Source organism: Onychomys torridus, chromosome 2 (assembly GCF_903995425.1).
Source record: "Onychomys torridus chromosome 2, mOncTor1.1, whole genome shotgun sequence".
Classification (NCBI taxonomy): Eukaryota; Metazoa; Chordata; class Mammalia; order Rodentia; family Cricetidae; genus Onychomys; species Onychomys torridus.
Genome location: NC_050444.1, coordinates 68,142,175 through 68,155,949, shown reverse-complemented (window position 1 = coordinate 68,155,949; position 13,775 = coordinate 68,142,175). Strand labels below are relative to the sequence as shown.

The 13,775-nt window shown below is 42.2% G+C and overlaps 1 protein-coding gene across 2 annotated transcripts in view; it reads right to left on the bottom strand.

Annotated features, from left to right (window-relative positions):
* The window catches only part of Tgfbr1 (transforming growth factor beta receptor 1), a 61,726-nt gene that overhangs the window by 4,659 nt on the left and 43,292 nt on the right, over positions 1-13,775 (bottom strand). For both annotated transcript variants that reach the window (XM_036178451.1, XM_036178453.1), the window contains exons 4-8: positions 12,973-13,203; positions 8,153-8,320; positions 7,578-7,734; positions 5,245-5,369; positions 3,946-4,076 (exon numbers count right to left, since the gene is read on the bottom strand). In XM_036178451.1, the coding sequence (XP_036034344.1) occupies positions 3,946-4,076; positions 5,245-5,369; positions 7,578-7,734; positions 8,153-8,320; positions 12,973-13,203 (812 nt within the window). The remainder of the gene's footprint in view (positions 1-3,945; positions 4,077-5,244; positions 5,370-7,577; positions 7,735-8,152; positions 8,321-12,972; positions 13,204-13,775) is intronic.

Below are 13,775 nucleotides of genomic sequence, written 5' to 3'. Positions count from 1 at the left end.
CACTCTAACATTTCACAGCGAGAAACCCAGCCACCTCTCCATCTCAGCAGAAGGCTTGAGGGTTTTTAATCTGAGAAAAGATGGATCTCTAATTCCAGATCATAAGGACAGGTATCTCACACTGGAAGCATACTGGATTCTCATACTGTAAGCTTTCTCCCACAACAGGGCAGTAGTACTTGCACACGGTCTTCTGGGGTGGATTCTGAAGGTACCCCCTCTGGAGATTTGGGCAGCCCAAGAGAACAGGCCCGAACAGATTACCAACAGTGACTTTCTAAGAAAACAACCTAGAGAGATAACTTAAAGAGAACTTAAGTAAGCTCTAGTCACATGGCAGGAGTTCTACCAGTACCTAAACCCTCATTAAAAGTGAAAAGGGTCTGATCATACATTTGAAAAACGTAACATGAAATGGAGAAACTGAAAGCAACAGAAGATGCAGACAGAGAACATCATATCAAAGCTCTACTGTTAGTGGGCAGGGCATAGCTCCTTAGGACACTGCTTGCACAGGATGTGCAGGCCCTGTGTTCAGCCCTCAGTTCCACCACCACCACCATCACCCTACACTGATCTTCTTCACCGGTTTGTGTGTTTCGTCTGAGTTTATTCTCTCTGTGTAGTCTATATTATATTCAGTTTCTTTACTCTCTCTTCCAGTGTTCCCTTCACTCCCTGTATTTTATACTACAGCACTACTCAGTGTCTAGTGATGGACTAATCAGGTCCTGTAAATAGTGAACAGGAGGAACATTCAGAGAACAAATAAGTACTTCCAGAAATTAAAAGTATGAGAGAAAGGAGAGGTGGGAGTTGTGGGGAGGAGGGAAAGGGAAAAGAGACTAAGAATATACATGGAAAAACAGAATTAGAATATGAAGCTGATAAATCTCCCAATAAATGAAAAAAAAATTGGGAGGGTGGGTAGTCTTATATTCAGTTAACCAGAGGTAAAGAAAAACAACCAAAGGAAATGGGAGGCTATCCAAGACTTCTTCAGAAGTACTTCCTAGAAAATACAAGCTTCTAGATTTAAAGGACCATGTACAGACAGCAATGCATACATATACATTCACTTAAATATTTTTTAAATGCCTATTTTTTAACAAATGTTTCTGTACATGTTAGATTGAGCAGTGGACAAACTTATGAAAACCCTGTCCTCAAAAAGCTTGCATTCCAGAGATAAACCAATTAATAAATGACTGTGAAATACAGACCTTCAGGGTGGTAAATGTCAAGAAGAAAAACAATTTAGAGGAGATGAGACATGCCAAGGGAAGAAAGTACTATTCTCAGTAGGAGGGGAAATGTCTACTCTGAACAGAGTCCTGAAAGACAGGAGTAAACAAAGAAACAGGAAGATGGAGGCCCAGGAAGGAATTCCAGGACAAGGCCACACAGTGGCCCTAAGAGCAACCAGTCCAGACTGGAAAGAGCAGAAGGCCCTAGAAGAGACATTTATGTATTTGTCAGTTTGGGGTACGTGTGTACACCTCTGCATGTGCTGCTGGACACTGAACTGCCTCATACACTAGGCAGGCACTCTAGCACTAAGCTGTATGCTGAATTTAGGGTATTTCTCAGTTTTTATTCTGAGATAGGTCTCACTACATTACCAGGGCTGGCTTTACACTAGAGCTCAGTAGCCCAGGCCGGACTTGAGCTTGTGACCTTCCTGTCATAGCCTCCTGAGCAGTTGGGATGAGAGGCCTGTGCCAGCAAGCTTAGCTGGTTCCATACTCTTTTGTTTGTTTGTTTTGGTTTTTTGAGACAGGGTTTCTCTGTGTAGCTTTGTGCCTTTCCTGGAATTCACTCTGTAGCCCAGGCTGGCCTTGAACTCGAAGAGATCCGCCTGCCTCTGCCTCCCCAGTGCTGGGATTAAAGGCGTGCACCAGCGCCGCCCAGCCAGTTCCATACTCTTATGTGTTGCAACTAGAGACTTGTAAGCCCTAGAAAAGTAGACACTTGAAATAGCAATAAATAAAGAAAACTAGTAATCAAACTGAGAAAATAACATGGCAGTGAAGGCATTATCAGCTTACCATAATAGTAACTGCACTGTACATGTTCTTAATGTTAACCAATTTCTTCTTGCTTAAAAGCCATGTCTTAAACTGATTCAGTTATTAAATGTGTGTGAGCACTTCCAGTCTGCACTCAAGTACCCAGAGACAGTTTTACCCAGAGCATGCCCTTGTCTGTTGAGCTCTATCACATGAAGACTCTGAGCACACGGAGTTGTCTCCTCTGGGTCTGCGCACTGCATTTTGCTTAAGATGTCATACAAAAAACAAAACAAAAAATGTTTTTTAACTCTAAAAAATGTCTTACGGAACAGAAAAATACCCTTTCTCTTTAAGTTTGCTTTCCCCATGGAATCTGTTATTAACATTTGGGTGTATGTCCTACCCAGACTTTTTCCTAGGAAGGTGTAAGTTTGGTACTTTCCCAACAATAAACAGTAGAGCTTTGTAGACATTACCAGACTACAAGAGGGACTTTTAAAATCACAAAATACCACCTTGGTATAATTCCTTAGGGTCCCATAAGAGATCTAACATTGTTATTTTGAGATAGGGTCTCATACAGCTCAGGCTGGCCAGAAACTGGCTGAAGGTAAGCTTGAATTCCTGTTTCTCCTGCTTTTGCCTTTGGAATAGTGGGATAACAGACCTGTGTACCACCACCCTGCCTCAAAGTGATACTGGGGAGCAATCCCTGGACCTCTGGTATGCTAAGCTTGCACTCTACTAACTCAGCCACACCCCAGAGGGTGCACACTGATGTCAGTAGAGAACTACTGAGGTGTCCAGCTCTACTTTCTTTTTTACAAAGTCCACCTAAACTAAGAAACTTCAAGTCTGGAAGGCACAGCCTGCTGCACTGTCATAATAGTAACAGCTGTCAATAAAATCTGTCTAATGACTTCTTTGAATTTAGAGCTAAGAATGAATTCCTATAACATTCAGTAAGAGCTGGGGATGACATACCCAGACTCTGTTGGAGAGCACCTCCTCCCTCCTGAGGAGCAGCCCTACACAGTCCTACAAACACAGTCATACATCTGAAGCTCTGCAATGACTATACCCAAGCTCCTCATCTCACAAGGGTGTGCCTGAGCTCCAGAGAACTGGTGCAACCTGTCCACTTCTGAAAGGGAGCCTAGCCGTACTACATACAGTCCTCCTCCTTCCTGACCAGTGTCCGTCACAGTACTCTGGGCTACATGGCTGAAGGAGGCATTCATTTCAACAGCAGGCACCTTATTTTACTTGACAGATCTAACAATGTTCAGACATGCCACTGACCACTGCAAATGTTTCACAGTTCTTTTAAGACGCTCAAGAAAAGTAAATTATTCTATTTTTGCTTGTTTATGAAAAAGAAAAGGAGTCTGAGAATTTTTCCTTACAAAAGAGTGACAAATTTCTGCCTCTAAGTAGAAACAGTTGAGTGTGGTGATATTTTATTTATGCACCCCAATAAAGCTGGGGATCAGAGGGAAAAGCCAACCACTATATTAAACATAGAGGTCAGGCGGTGGTAACACAGGCCCTTAATCCTAGCATTCAGGAGGCAGATTCATCTTTGTGAGTTCAAGGCCACACTGGGATCAGAGCCAGGCATGGTGGTACATACCTTTAATCCCAGCACTAGTTAACCATAGAGGTGTGGAGGTCTGTACAGAGAGACAGGAAGTGATAGAGCTGGGCAAAAAGAGGAAGTAAGGAAGCTAGGCGGAGAGAGGAAATAAGATGGTTAGGGCACAGAAACTTAGGCTGAGGATTTCCTTGTGGTAAGAACTTGTGGCTGTGGCTTGTTCTATCCCTCTGATCTTTCAGCTTTCACAATATCTGGCTCTGGGTTTTTATTAATAAGACCTTTTAAGATTTGTGTTACAGTTGAGCAAACAGCCTAGTATCAAAAGGAAACACTTACTTCACAGCTCTGCCATCTGTTTGGAATATTTGGCCTTAACTTCTGTTCACAAACTACTTTTCTCATTTCTTCAACTGATGGATCAGAAGGTACAAGATCATAATAAGGCAGCTGGTAGTCTTCATGAATTCCTGTATTGGTTAAAAAAAAAAAAATCCAATTTAACAGCTACTGCCACATCACTGGAAGGATTGATAGGCTCATTACTGGGTCTGTTACTATGTTGGGTATGTGAAGTAAGGGTCACAGCTTTACGTATCTCACCCCTGTCTGCATCAATAACCCACCACTTGAGCCATCACGGGACTGAACTTTTGTGAAGGACAGTGTTCCAACTTGACAAAATCTAGAATCACCTGGGAGACAGACTTAGGCATGCCTGTGAGGGTTTCTTTTGATTAACAGAATCGACATTGGAGGATGCACCTTAATTACAGGGCAAGGGATCCTGGAGTGTATAATTAAAGAAACTAGCTGAGCATCAGCATGCACTCACTACTCTGCTGCAGGGTATGAATGTCATGGGACCAGCTTCCTCAAGCTCCCGCCACCATGGCTTCCCTCCATGACGGCTGTAACTTGGAACCGTAAGTCCTCCCTAGACTGCCTTTGTTGGAGCACTGTATCATGGCAGCAGAAAAGAAACCAAGGCCACTTTGAACCCCGTGATGACCAGGCTGACACTTGGACTAGAACTCCCCCAGGCAGAAGATGAGACATTATTGTGACTGCAGTCTCTCTCTGGATGCATGACATACTCTTATAAGGAGAAGTGAATCCCAAATCCCTTCCCCTGCTTGGGCCTGTTAATAACATAGCACCAAACATATTCTATCCCTCACTATCTCAGAACCTTCATGTTTTAAGTCTCAGCCCAGATTCCTAAGCCCAAGAGATAGTGTAATATAAAACCAAGATTTAAAATAAACTAAATCTAAAAAGTACCCAATGTTAATGCAATTATTATACATATATGGATCCTCAAAAATCAAGCTGGAGAAAACTACAGTCCTTAAAAAAAAAATGTTGTAGCCAAGTCCATACTAAAAACCATTTCTCAGGCTGCCTTTCAAATAACTGAATTCAAGATAAGAAGGGATAGGTTCTGACATTGTCTGAGACTAAAGAGCAGCAGAAGACACTGGATAAAGCTGTATATTGGCAGGGTTTATCTTTTGTTCCTGTGGCATTCTCAGTGGTCACCCATCAGACTACTGACTGTAGAATTTCAGTCAAGAGGAAAGACAATTCTTGACTAACTTCTCATGACAAACTACTGGGGGAAGGAGAGAGATTTACCACCAATGGAACAGCGTCGAGCAATTTCCCAGAACACTAAGCCCATTGCATAGATGTCAGCACGTTTGAAGGATTCAAAATGTTTCATATTTATAGAATCATCTAGAACTTCAGGGGCCATGTACCTAAAAAAGAAGTCAACATTTTAGTCGAATATATAGCACATTAGTTTTTAACTGTTTCATTCATTGTCTTTTCCTTCTGCAAAAAACACAGACACACAGGGCCTCACTATGGAGCGTTAGCTGGCTTGAAAAGTTACTATATAGACTAGGCTAGCTTAGAAATCCACTTGCCTCTGCCTCCTACGTGTCTGGATTAAAGATATACACTATCAAACCTAGTAAATTTCTTCTCTTTTTATTGAGGTTCTGCTGTTTTTAGAAGTCGCACTTCTATAAAAAAAAATTTCCCAAGTACATAAAGTACAAGGTGAAAAAAAATCACCCCCTTACCGTGAGTGTTAACACATGGGTCATTCCTTTCAGACACCTCCTTATACAGACACACACATAGAATAACACATAACTGAGATCATATCAGACTCAAGAAAATATTAAGCCTCTAACCTGGTTTGCAAACTAATGATGCTGACTAAATTCCACGAAGTGCTGAAATGGCAGTTCCATGCCATCTGCCTTCTGATTATTGTTTATCAAAGACACACACTGAACAGCTGTGGCTGTTACAAATACCCCAATGTATATCACCCTCATGTACTATTTAGAGACTACATATTTCAATCTGGAAGCCTTTTCACCCAAACAGTAAAAAAACAGGAAAGAAGAAAGGGACAAATGAAAAGATCAAAGGAATGTCAGTCATGCTGATGCTACATTACCAATTACTGGGTTCTGAAGTTACTTTCTCTCTCACTCTCTCTCTCTTTTTTTTTTTTTTTTTTTTTTTTTTGTTGTTGTTTTTAGAGACAAGGTTTTTATGTGTAACCCTGGCTGTCCTGTTGCTCTGTAGACCAGGCTGGCCTTGAACTCAAAGATCTGTCTGCTTCTGCCTTCCAAGTACAGGAAATAAAGTTGTGCACCACCATTGTCCAGCTCTGCTATGAAGTTTCTAAAATTCTGCTACAGTTACTTGTGCTACAGACCACTACTGAGGCTTACTCAGCCAGTCATGAATCTTGCCAAGTCCCCATGGAACCCAGAAATTGTAATTACAATTTAGATAAACTAAAGCTGCTGGTTTTCTCCAAGTTCAAGGAATTAGTTTTGAAGAAATGTTGTAAAGTGATTTTTAAACGCAGTAAGGCTTTGAGTCCATCTCAGCTTGTCAGCCCCATTACCTAAGCAACAAAGCAGGTTTTTCATCTGAATTAATAGTAACAATGCCTATCTATGGAGGTTCTTTTGAGAACACATGAATGCAACAAATAATAATATAAGTGTATTAGGCACTTCACCAAATACCTGGAACACGAAACTGCTCTTAAGCTTCTTGTAATCCAATGGAGTACACAGCCCCAGACACACAAGTGGACGTTAGAACATAATATGAGAACAGGTACAGTAAACGCCTCCAGTAGTCATCTATCACTGTGCTGTTCCAGGCACATATAAGGGTCCTGAGGACCGGAAAAGAAGGCCTCCTTGAGACAGGAGGGACATTAAGGGAACAATAAAGGATGTATGAGTTAAGGACAGCATACATAAAAGTTCTAAGGAAGAAAGACAACAGTAAATACAAAAACAGGCTTGCTATAGAACAGAAACCATGGCAGCTATAGACTACCATTAGTTATTATTTGTGGTGGTTTGAAAGAAAAAGACCCCCATAGGGAGTGTTACTATTAGTAGGTGTGGTCTTGTTGGAGGAAGTGTGTCACTATGAAAGTGGGCTTTGAGGTTTCATATATGCTCAAAATCAGTGGAAAAGACCACTTATTGATGCCTGCATATCAAGATGCAAAACTCTTAGCTCCTTCTCTAGCACCATGTCTGCCTATACACCACTATGTCCCACCATGATGATAATGGACTGATCCTCTGAACTTAAATGTGCCAGCACAATGAAATGTTTTCCTTTAGAAGAGTTTCCGTGGTCATAGTGTGTCTTCATAGCAATAGAAACCTTACTAAGACATTATTGTTCTTAGAACTAACCTATTTAAGTTATTGATAATACTTTCTGGAAGGGCTGCTCTATCAATAAATAGGCTAGTTTTTAAGTTAGGTAACTAGGCTTCAAAGTAGCCAAGACGCTAAAAGCCTGTGAACAGTCTAATAAAGGACCAAGTTTGAGTTGAGACACATATATAAAATAGGAAAGAAAAGAAGTTGACATAAGGCATTATTAAAACCATTTATTCCTAACTGTACCTTTTAGTGCCTACTCTGTGGTTTGGAGCAATATCAATTGTGTCTGTGGCAGAATCGTGTCTCACGGCCAGTCCCAAGTCTGCGATACAGCAGGTTCCGTTCTTCTTCACCAGGATATTCTTGGATTTCAAATCTCTGTGAGCAATAGCTGGCTTTCCTATTGGAAACCAAGAGTTAGCCATGACTGCTTAACAAGGGACACCAGTCACAATGCATCTTTAGGTCCCAAAGCTTCACCTGTCCCAATGCGAAGGCACTTGAGCTACACCACCTCTAACAACTACGCTACCACTAACCTCAGTGAATCACTGTGCCAAAAGGGACAAACTTCTGTTTAAATCTTCATAAATGTCATACATCTTTTATGACAACATAAATCTAAGAACTAAAAAACTAAGGTGAAAAGGTTGTTTGTTTGTAGATCTCTAAGTAAATTTCTAGATTTCTGAGATTTTTATTAGAAAAACATTCAAATTTTTTAAAGCTACATATCTCCAGTTAGGTTTCAAGTTCTGAATATGTATTACATTCACTGAAACTTAAGTTTAAATAACAGAAACTATAGAAAGTGTTACCTTGGGTACCAACAATCTCCATGTGAAGATGGGCAAGCCCGCTTGCCGTGGACAGAGCGAGTTTGATCATCCCTTCCACTGTAACAGTGTATCTATTCAAGTAATCAAAAAGGGATCCATGCTCATGGTAATCCGACACCAGCCACAGCTGAGTCCAGGTGCCATTGTCTGCAGATCAGACATACATTTTACATCAGTGCTTACAGTCTACTCAAGCAGTTACCTCTTTTCACTATCATCTCCATCACACAACTGCAACTTGTCACCTTCAGTTTCCAGGACTCTCTTTCACATTCATGTATTCAGTCTTTCCACACTTTTATGTGCATATACTTCAGACCCTCGGAGTGTATCCCCTATTCTTGAGATTAAAGCAAGGATAAATAACTCATTTAAGAAAAAGGAATCATGTTGATTTCTTCATCCTACAGAGAAGCAGCACTGGGACTCCTCAATGCCTAGGAAGGTACTGGTCTGATCAGCTAGCGGTCCATGTTTCTTCTGAAGAGGGAAGGAGGGCAGCAAGGAGTGGGATGAGAAACATCCAGGGAGCCCAGCACCGCCTCAGTGTGGATGGAAGAGCATGCGACAAAACTGAAGTGAGCGCTGTGAGAACTGACAAGCTTCAGCGACAGACTTGTACAGTTCTCAAAGATGCCAGACAAGCTGCTTATAATTCCAATGTTGCTAACTCAGATAAACAAAAGTAGTGGTACCTCTGATGCTCAGACAGGAAGTGACATGTCAGAGGAGAAAGCTGAAAAGTCTAAGACTAAGCCTCATTTTACCCAAGGTGATTTGGAACCTGAACAACTTGGAATGTGGGTGCTAAGAGTTCCTTGGTAAGCTGATACATGCATCTGAAACGTGTTTTCCCAAAGGAAACAACAAAGTATCAGTAAGGATGCTAGTTAAATAGTATTTAACTTAGAAGTAGATGGAAAAACAAGAGACAACACAATCCAGTAAAAGATGTACCCTTAAGTCATATACTGGCTAGTTTTATGTCAACCTGACATAAGCCAGAGTCATTTGAGAAGAAGGAATCTCAACTGAGAAAATGTCCCTACTAAGCCTGCTTGTGGATGAGCCTGATGAACAATGGGCTTGGGGGGGGGGGGGCTGGGGGGTGGCTGAGAGGCACTCTCATTGGGCAGTGCCACCACTAGGCTTATGGTCCTGAGGCTAAAAGAAAGCAGGACAAACCATCCATGGGTAGCAACCAGTAAAAAAACATTTCTCCATGGCCTCTGTTTCATTTCCTGCCTCCAGTTTCTGCTCTGACTTCATGTGGTCTGCGACTGTGACAGGTAAGCTGAAATAAACCCTTATGTCCCCAGTTTGGTTTTGGTCATGGTGTTTTACCATAGCAATAGAAAACCTAACTAAAACAAGTCATACTGACCCAGGCAGGAATCCAGGGTCTGTATGCTATTGACTACATGGCCTTGGACAAGTTTCTCAATGGACTTGTGCTTCTTTTATGCAATAAGAACAACTTACTTTGAAGACTCTTTAGATGTTAAAAGAGAATACAGAACTAGATTTCTTTTTAAAGTAGGTAATACAATGTTTGGCACATGAGAACTTAAAATGTGCTGATCTCTACTAGCCATAAATAAAAGGAAAAAAAACCCATAAAATAAGATCTGCATCTTTTAGGTTGTGGCACATACCTTTAATTCCAGCACTCAGGAGGCAGAGGCTCTATCTCTTAGTCAGAGGCCAGTCTGGTCTACAGACTGAGTTCTAGAACAACCAGGGCTACACAGAGAGATCCTGTCTTGAAAAAACAACGAAAAACAAAACAACAAAGAGAGAAGGAGGAGGGGGAGAGAGACAGAGACAGAGAGACCGAGAGAGAGACAGAAAAATAGAGAGATAGAGAGACAGAGGGAAAGAGGGAAAGATAGAGACAGAGAGGGAAGATGAGATCAAGAAAGAAGATGGAACTACAGAATCTGGAGATTCCTTTATTTTAAATTGTATTTTATGCTTAGGTGTTTTGCTTGCATGTATGGTTGTTTACCACCTGTGTGCCTGGTGTTCATGGAGGCCAGACAAGGGTATCAGATCCCCTGGAACTGGAGTTACAGACAGCTGTGAGCCACCATGTGAGTGCCAGGAGTTTAACCTGGGTTCTGAGCCATCTCTTTAGCCCCATGCTAAGTAGTTCTTGGTACTTCCAAAAGAACTTAAGAGGTTAGTGATACTAGTTTTTTTTCTTCTCTTTTTTTTCTTTTTAAAAAACTGTTCTTCCTGCATTTCAGAGTCTTTTTCTTGGTATGGGTACATCACTAGCTCATGTGCATGTCTGTTCACCATAACTGTGTTCCAAACGGCTCAAAAACACAACAGACAGAGAACATGGCAGGAAAAGGAGATGTCCTGAAGTATCCAACCAGGGAAGAGGGAAGAGGCTCTACATACAAAGAGAGCTGTCCAAGAGGCTGGAGAGATGACTCAACAGTTAAGAATAAATACAGCTCTTGAGGAGAACAGAGTTCAGTCCCCAGTACCCTACTGGGTAGCTCACAACTACCTGTAACTTAAGCCCCAGGAGAACCTATGTGTCTGGCCTTCTTGGGCACCTGTACTCAAGCACACATACCTACACACAGATACACTCACATACATATAATTTAAAATAAATCTTTTTATTTTGTTGTTTAAGGTTGGCCTAGGCAAAATTAACCAAATCAAGAGGATGAAGATAAAGAAAAAGAGAACTGGGGTAGGAAGTCTAGGTTCTGCCCATTAGTACCTCATCAAGAAAAAAGGGATGGGATGAAGCCAATAGGGTCAGTCAGTTCCCACTGTGACCACAAGATGACAGCATCCACTTGATTGCTGCTTGAACAAATGGTACTGCAGGGCACAACAGGGTCAGTGGTTTGCACCTGAGTGTTGCAACCTGGAACATGCCTGATGGAAGCCTATAAGAGGTTTAAACTTCAAGTGCAAATGAGAGGACAGTAGAATTTGAAATCACATCTCTGGGTAAGTCCTTTAAGGGAGCAATCACTGTTTGCAGAATGAGAGCCTTCTTACAAATCAGCCAGAAGAGTAAGCTTGAGAAAACAAGCAAATAGTAAAAAATAAGAGTAGGCTGGTATTGACACACACTGTAATCTCAGCATTGAGGATGGAGTGAGGAAGATCATGAGTTCAATGCCAGCTCCAGCAACCTTAAAACACAAAAGAAAATATAAACAAAAACTATAGAAATACAGTAAAAATGTTGTCTCGAGAACTGGGCGAGGGAACTAAACGGTCAAACCGCAGCAAGTGAGAACCAAGGGCATTCAAGCTGTCTCACTACTTGAGTTTCCTTCTCTCTTTCAATCCAATACTGGATTGTCAGGAGCCACGATAATCACGGCCTGCTATCCATTACTGCTCCCACCACAATCCAACACTGTAAGCCTCCTGATGTGAGATCCTAAGAAGTGGACAACAGGGCTAGTGAGTGTTTTAGGAAACCAAGGAAAACCAAGCAGACTGGGCCCTGTAGTGTAATCTGAACTGTTTACTTGACTGTAATTTTGGACACTTCAGAGACAAGCCTCTAGGTGTGTCTGTGAGGGTGGTGCGTAGGTTGAAATGAGGCGGGGAAAGCCACCCTCAATACAGACAGCACTACTCCATGGCTGCAGCAGAGGACACAGGGCCGGGCACCACCCTCTACTTCCAAGTGCAGAGGCCACGCCACCATCGCCTCCCGCTGCTGTCACCATGCCTTCCCTCAGGAACCAGTGAAATCCTTTCTAAAGTGGCACCTGCCAGGCATTCCGCCCCAACAGTGACATAAGTGAACTAATACAGTCTCTAAATTTAATGGGTAGTAAAATAAACTAAAAAACTAGAGATGCAAAAAGTTGTAAAACCCCTCATACGACCACCTGCCATTAGAGAAAGAGAAGGACGGCCTCCTTCAGGTCTCACCCAGATACAAGTGATAGTCACTCTTGTGGGGTCTACAGAGCGAGATCCAGGGTAGGCTCCAAAAGCTACACAGAGAAACCTGTCTCAAAAAAACCAAAAACAAACAAAAAAGGAAAGCAGAAAATACATTAGATTTGGGGCTAGGATGGCAAAAATTGGGTCACAATGTAAGTCCCCAACAGGTGTTGGAGGAGGAATTGTGGCATAAAGGTACTAACTGAAGCCATGAAGCAGAAGCAGGGTCTAAGGTCACTGCTGGCGGTCACCCCTCATTCTGACTCTAGATGCAGCTTCCTTGCTTCTAGAGCATGTGCCCTGACCCATCTCACACCTGCACTACATTATCTGCAGTGTTCAGTGGCTCCAGTAGCAAGGCAATTTGAGAGAAACCACTTTGGTTTACCCGACCTTCCTTACAGTACTGAGGAATTATTTAACCCTGCCAGGTCACAACAGAATATACTGACAAATTATTTTTACTTTCCTCAAAAATAAGGCCACTGTGGATGGAGATACAGCAGAGTTGTAAAGCATTTGTCTAGCATGTAGAAACCACAGGAACAACAGGACTGAGTGAGGGAAGCTGGTCTATACTGAGATGACCTACTAATCCAGCATATTCTCGCTCTCTAGCGCTCGCTCTCTAGCGCTCGCTCGCGCGCTCTCTCTCTCTCTCTCTCTCTGTGTGTGTGTGTGTTTAGTAATCATCTCTGTAAAAATAAAGCTCTTCTAGACTTTGTTATATTCCACTAGAAGTAAGGAAATGGGGCTGAGAAGATGGCTCAATTGGTGGCGCGCGCGCGCGCGCGCGCACACACACACACACACACACACACACACACACACACACACACACGAAAGGAAACATCACTGACCTTTGTTGTCTGCTGCTATAAATCCTAGGATGTTTTCATGACGTAACATCACAGTCTGATAAATCTCTGCCTCTCGGAACCACGAACGTTCTTCCCTAGAAGAGAATATCTTCACAGCAACTTCTTCTCCCCGCCACTTGCCTCGCCAAACTTCTCCAAACCGACCTTTGCCAATGCTTTCTTGTAACACGATGGTCCTGGCAATTGTTCTCTGAACAAGCAATGGTAAACCTAAATACAAAAGTAAGTATATCATAAATCATCAACAGTCCACATCTCACACATGACTGCAGGCAATGCAAACCCAGAGGCAGGTCCTGCTCTTTACGGCTTGCTTTATTGGAAAAAGACTACATTTGCCTCCCCCAACCCCAGAGAATGAAAAGGGAAAAACGAATAGTAAACAAGGAAAAGAATCCGAGACACCCGCCTAGAGCTTTGGGGAAGAGAGCTGCACTTTTCCTTTAATGGGCAGGGTGAAAGACGAGAGAAGGAAGAAAGTGGCTACAAAGGAGTATCCAGCAAAGGCAGATGAAGAAATGAACAAGGTGTCTTTTGGGTACCAGTCTCACTTATGAGAGAGGATATTAATGAAGGTGGAAGAAAAGATATGCTGTCATCAGAAGATAAAGAGTTTAAAGACAACGGTCCCATGATGACCATTGGGAGTGGGGGGCAGGGGACTGGAAGATTCTGAAAACACAGCCACGAATAGGTGAAATGGCTGCAAAATCTGATTTCAGAAAGATAAATCCAGTAACTGCTTTACTTATAAGGAGGAGAAAAAGAATATGAACACAATA